Source organism: Kryptolebias marmoratus, linkage group LG11 (genome assembly GCF_001649575.2).
Source record: "Kryptolebias marmoratus isolate JLee-2015 linkage group LG11, ASM164957v2, whole genome shotgun sequence".
Lineage (NCBI taxonomy): Eukaryota > Metazoa > Chordata > Actinopteri > Cyprinodontiformes > Rivulidae > Kryptolebias > Kryptolebias marmoratus.
The window spans coordinates 13,377,654-13,382,826 of record NC_051440.1 but is presented as its reverse complement, the minus strand read 5'-3'; the positions used below and the strand labels follow the sequence as shown (position 1 = coordinate 13,382,826).

Here is a 5,173-nt window from a genome sequence, read left to right as displayed (position 1 = left end):
CACTCCGCCTCCCCGCTCACTCAGTCACTCCTTTCCTCCCCCTCCATAACAGAGTGCCTTGGATCAGCAGGCGTTTTGTCTGTGCAAGTCTGGTCAACGTTTTTGCTAATCTTTGTATAAACTTTACTAGTGTGGGTCACTCAGCAGAAAGGTTTAGGTTGGGTGGGAGGTGAGCAAGGCATTTTGTTTCTGTGTGGATCCACAACTCTCCACCTTAAAGGCGTTTGTTAATGGGGCGGGCGGTCATTAAGCCCTGAGAGCAGAGAGCCTGAAAGGAATGGGGCCACAGGCCCAAGCTTTAAATCCTCTGTGCCAATAGACTCTCTGAAGCAAAATAATGGCATCACTCTGTGTGTGAGTTAATGGGAGCTGATAGCATGAAGGCTGGGGGGTCAGCGGGTCGCAGGCTTGTGCTAAGTTGTCAGGGAGCTGAATGCCGTCCCCGGGCCCACAGCAGGGGGAAGAGCTGGGTGGAGGGGGAGGGGGACCCCCTGCCTGGCCCTCTCCCATCACCCCCCACTCCTGGAATGTGAGGAAAGAGGAGGAAAAAAAGGGGTTTCCTTACTCTGCAGGAGTGGAGGGTGAAGAAACGGATGTGAGATCATGGAAATCTCTGCATTTCATTCTTTTTCTTCTCCTTCCACTGGCTTTTTTCCTCTCCTCATACCACTGACTTTACGAGCTATAGTATATAACCGAAGAACAGCGAAGAGCAGAGTGGACTGAAGCAGCCTCTGAGAGTAGTCATCAGTGTGTGTGTCGGGTACGGTGAAGATCGAAGTCTACCTTGGGAGCAGTAACTCACTTTGGAGTGCCGAGGGCTGTCACTGAAAAGAATTCACACACTGCAGCCATGAAAACTGAATTAAGAAGCTGATTTACTGGGCAGAGATGTTTAGAAACAAGAAGTCAACTTTGTTCCACTGTAACGAGAACATAAATTATGAAAATGAGCTGGAAATTAAATTTCTCAAACAGTTGTAGCCGGGTCCCTAATCGAGCCTCTGTGTCTGCAGGAAGTTCGGCTCCAGGTTTCAGCGTGAGCACTGATTGTAATCCACGTTTCATTTTCGTAAACATGATCTGTTTTGAATGAGCGAGGAGCAGTGAGCGACGCTGCTGGGTGGTCAATGGTTCATCATTACACTGCCCTCTTGAGACAGAGGAAGGAAGTTCAGGTCTTCAGCTCGACTGACCTCGCAACACCCTCAGGATATCTATAGTAGTACGTGTGGGTTTGTGTGTGCACGAAATGGTATTTATACAAGGATTAGATTTCAATACACTACCTCCTTTAGTGTTTTTTATAGCGCTGCCATCTGCTCTGAACAATAAAAACATTGCTGATCCCTTAAAACTCATCCCTTCCTTTTTACTAGCCTTGTTTGCTTTTGTTTATGTTTTGCTTAATGAGCGTTTCTGTGTCCCCTGCAGATGCCAGCATGTCGCCCGATGCCCCGAAGCAGAGCCACTGGTGCAACGTGGCGTACTGGGAGCACCGCACCCGCGTGGGCCGCCTCTATACAGTGTACGAGCACTCTGTTAGCATCTTCTACGATCTACCTCAGGGCACAGGTTTCTGTCTGGGCCAGCTCAACCTCGATCACCGCAGCAGCACCGTTCAGCGCACGCGGGGCAAAATCGGCTTCGGCATCCTCCTCAGCAGAGAGCCCGACGGCGTCTGGGCGTACAACCGCAGCGAGCACCCCATATTCGTCAACTCCCCGACTCTGGACATGCCAAACAGCAGGACTCTGGTTGTGCGAAAAGTGATGCCAGGCTACTCTATCAAGGTGTTTGACTACGAGCGCTCGTGCCTCCTGAGGCACGCCGCAGAAACAGACTTCCTGGATGGACCCTATGACCCCAATAGTGTGCGCATCAGCTTTGCTAAGGGCTGGGGCCCCTGTTACTCAAGACAGTTCATCACCTCCTGCCCCTGCTGGCTGGAGATTCTCCTCAACAACCATAGATAACATCCACAAACTATCCCAAATATCATCTACCTAGATTTAATATAAAGTTTTATATATTATATGAAATATATATTATACTTGTAAATAATGAGTCATTTTTACAATGTAATTATTTATGTATGGTGCAATGTGTATATGGACAAGAGGAAAAAAACAGAAAATGCACTTTGGCATATATATATACAGTATATACTGTATATACAGTATATATATATATATAAACTTTCAATACCAACTTGAGAAATTATACAGCAAAGTTAGGATGAGCCTGGATTTGGTGTATAGTTTTCATATACTATTAATATCCAGACAAAAAGCTAACACCATTCACACATTGATAATAAAGTGTTTGCATAATGATTCTGTTTGGTCTACATCAATAGCGCTGTACGTGATCACCTTTAATATTTCTTCCTCTATGTTTGCTTCTGTTTGTGTGATCAGGAACTCGATATGTTCAGCCGCGCCGGATTCATCTCAGATAGGAGCTATTAGGAATTTCTGTACACCCCCCCCTTTTACAGTCCTGTTGTGAAACTGCTAGCAAAAGGCTAATGCTCTCGGTTTTGACGCTCATGATATAAAACTCAGATCTTGTTCTCTTTGTGTGCTAAATCCGTCAGGTTAGGACGAAGAGTAACACGATGTCGGCGCCGTCTGTGAGCGTTGAAGAGTTAATGAAACCACTCGACAGATTACCGCTTCCATCAGCGCTCCAGTCGAATCTAAAGTATCAAGCTTATAATTACATTTTAAGGCGAGCTATCTCTGCTGATCCAGATGGCCTTGAGGTCCTAAGGAGCCCCGGTAATGACAACTGTGAGGAGACCAGAGGGTAGACGGACAGAGTAGGAGGAAGCGATGAAGTGGCTCGATCTCGGCAGTCGGGACGATTTTTTTTTTGTTTTGTTTTGTTTCCCAAAGCTTTTCCTAATTCAGCGTGTCACTGTTGACCATGCTCGTCTCACAACGGGCCTTGTTATAACAGAGCACCCTGAAACCGCCACAGTGATACTGGAATGTGTGCAGAGAAACCGGGAAGTTTTACAAGCCTGCTGGAATCTTAAAAACTACAGCCAAACTGGATGTGGTTTCGCTGGCTTCCTTCATAATTGCTGGTGTTGGGTTGTCAGGTTGGCGGTGATGGTGGTGAGAGGAGGGGGTGTAGCGATCTCTGCCAGCATTCAGCAATAGAGGCATTCAGTGACACTCTCGGTTCGAATGAGGCAGCTGAAAGCATATGCTGTGTGTCTATACATACGGTTTATTTTTGTGTGTTTTTAGGTGGGCTTTTTTGAGTTTCTGAGCAACAGAAGGGGGGGAAAAAAAGGGTTCTCTTATGTGTCAATTTGTCATGCCTTTTGTTTAAAACACTGCTCTCCGATTGCGTGTGCTTGCTGAGTGAGCATCTCCGTAGCTGCGCCTCGTCCATAAAGGCTCCGACAGCCTCCTTTCGGGCCCGCTGCCTGTCTGGAGCCAAGACCGTGAAGAGTTCAAACAGCAGAGAGGAGTGGCTCCACTCCGCCTCTGTCTCTGCCTCCACTCTCTTCCTTACAACCGGGGGCCATTATCCTGCTCCTTTGTGTCTCTGTTATGAGGAGAGAAAAAAAAAGAAAAAAGGGCCCACATCACCACTGGAGAGGAACTGACACGCCATTATATCGGGCGGTGAGGTGGTAGGACTCACAGTGAGCGGATCACACGAGCCACTGCGGCGCGTACGAGAGGTGGTCCAATTAGACAAGACCGGGGGTTGGTGGGGTGGGGGGGAGGCCAAGCGAGAATACAACATCTACCCCTGGCTGCATCTCTTGTGAGGCGCCTGCTTCGCTCGGTTCCCGAGCTGGAATAGTTGTGGCAGGAAGAATGGAGGTCTGGGCAAAAACTAAAGAGAAGGGGGAAAAGCCATGTAAGCAGCTTTGTGTGCTTCCTGAGCTCAGGGGAATGGTATTGATTAGCAGCATATATATATACGGTGCCACTGTCAGGGCCCCTCGAAAAAAACCCGAAGCGCCAGTATTTGTTCCACTGTTAAAAGTTGCAGAGTTGGTACAACTTCAGCGTTGGCTTTTCAATGGAAATCGGAGCGAGGGAGAGCTACTGTGGAGCGACTCGCACTCGAACGGGCAACTGCTTTTTAAAGCACAGAGTTTTGAAACCCTATCATTATGGCCTGTGTCCTGCCATGGCCTCAATTCATAATTCAGGCCGTAGATTCTTCTCTCGAAGCCTTTCTGGTTCTCCCATATTCACAGTTTGCAGTTTGTAAAGCTCGAGCATCCCTTGAAGGAACGCATATCACTCACCATTTCACCACTTGTGCTGTGAAATGACAGCCATTTTGGATCCAACCTCAATCCAAAACTGTTATGTGCAGTACTGCGAGATCTCGCACGGTCTGTTAGCACTTGGAGCGTGTGTTGGGAATCACTCTCAGCTACTACCTCACCAAATGTCAGCACACCTGTTAAACTGACAGAGCTATGGCCAGTTTTGTGTTTTCTGGGGTCCACTGGCTGGGGCGGCCAACATGAATGGGGTTGACTCAGTTGTAGATGTGCGTCCAGTGATTACTTTCATTACTAGTTTCACTAAAGTCCAGCGGTTAATGAGGTATTTTCACTAACAGACAGACGAACTTACACGCACAGAAACGGACAAAAACATGATTGGTGAAGGGAAGTTATCTGTAGCTGTATTTGTGATAGAATACAGAGTTGAAGCAGATCTAAGCAGAGTTAGTAGCTCATCCAAGCCAAGCAGATGTGGACGCACTGCAGCTTGCAGCTACTGACGATGACCCCCCCTCCCCCCCCTGCTGCACATCTGGCCCCAGTAAAAGCCCAGTGAGGTAACAGGACCTCCTGAAACGAAGAGAGATTCCACCGAAGGCTTCCTGCTCCCTCGGCTCGCGGAAATCCTCTCACCTCAGCTGAGGGCGTTAATTATGGCTCCTCGGCAGCAGCTGCCGCGCTATGGGGCGTCGTTTGTAAATGAGCTTGTGCTCAAAATTCATGCCTAAATTTTGTCACATTTAGCTTCAAACACTGTTTAAAAATGTAGTGTTGATTTTCTGATGTCACCTTTTACAACATTTAGCTAGTTAAATGTAATAGTTACAGCTACATGCTAAATATAAATCTAAATCCTAAATGTTATATCTAAATGTTAAATGTTATATCTAAATGTTAAATGTT

General features: G+C 47.2%; 1 protein-coding gene across 1 annotated transcript in view; it reads left to right on the top strand.

Moving 5' to 3' along the window:
- smad6b (SMAD family member 6b) overlaps positions 1–2,336 on the top strand; it is a 25,178-nt gene extending 22,842 nt beyond the window's left edge. Inside the window, exon 4 of the mRNA XM_017405875.2 lies at positions 1,435–2,336. Within this exon, the coding sequence (XP_017261364.1) occupies positions 1,435–1,976 (542 nt within the window). The 3' untranslated portion in view covers positions 1,977–2,336. The remainder of the gene's footprint in view (positions 1–1,434) is intronic.
- The last annotated feature ends 2,837 nt before the right edge of the window (positions 2,337–5,173 follow it).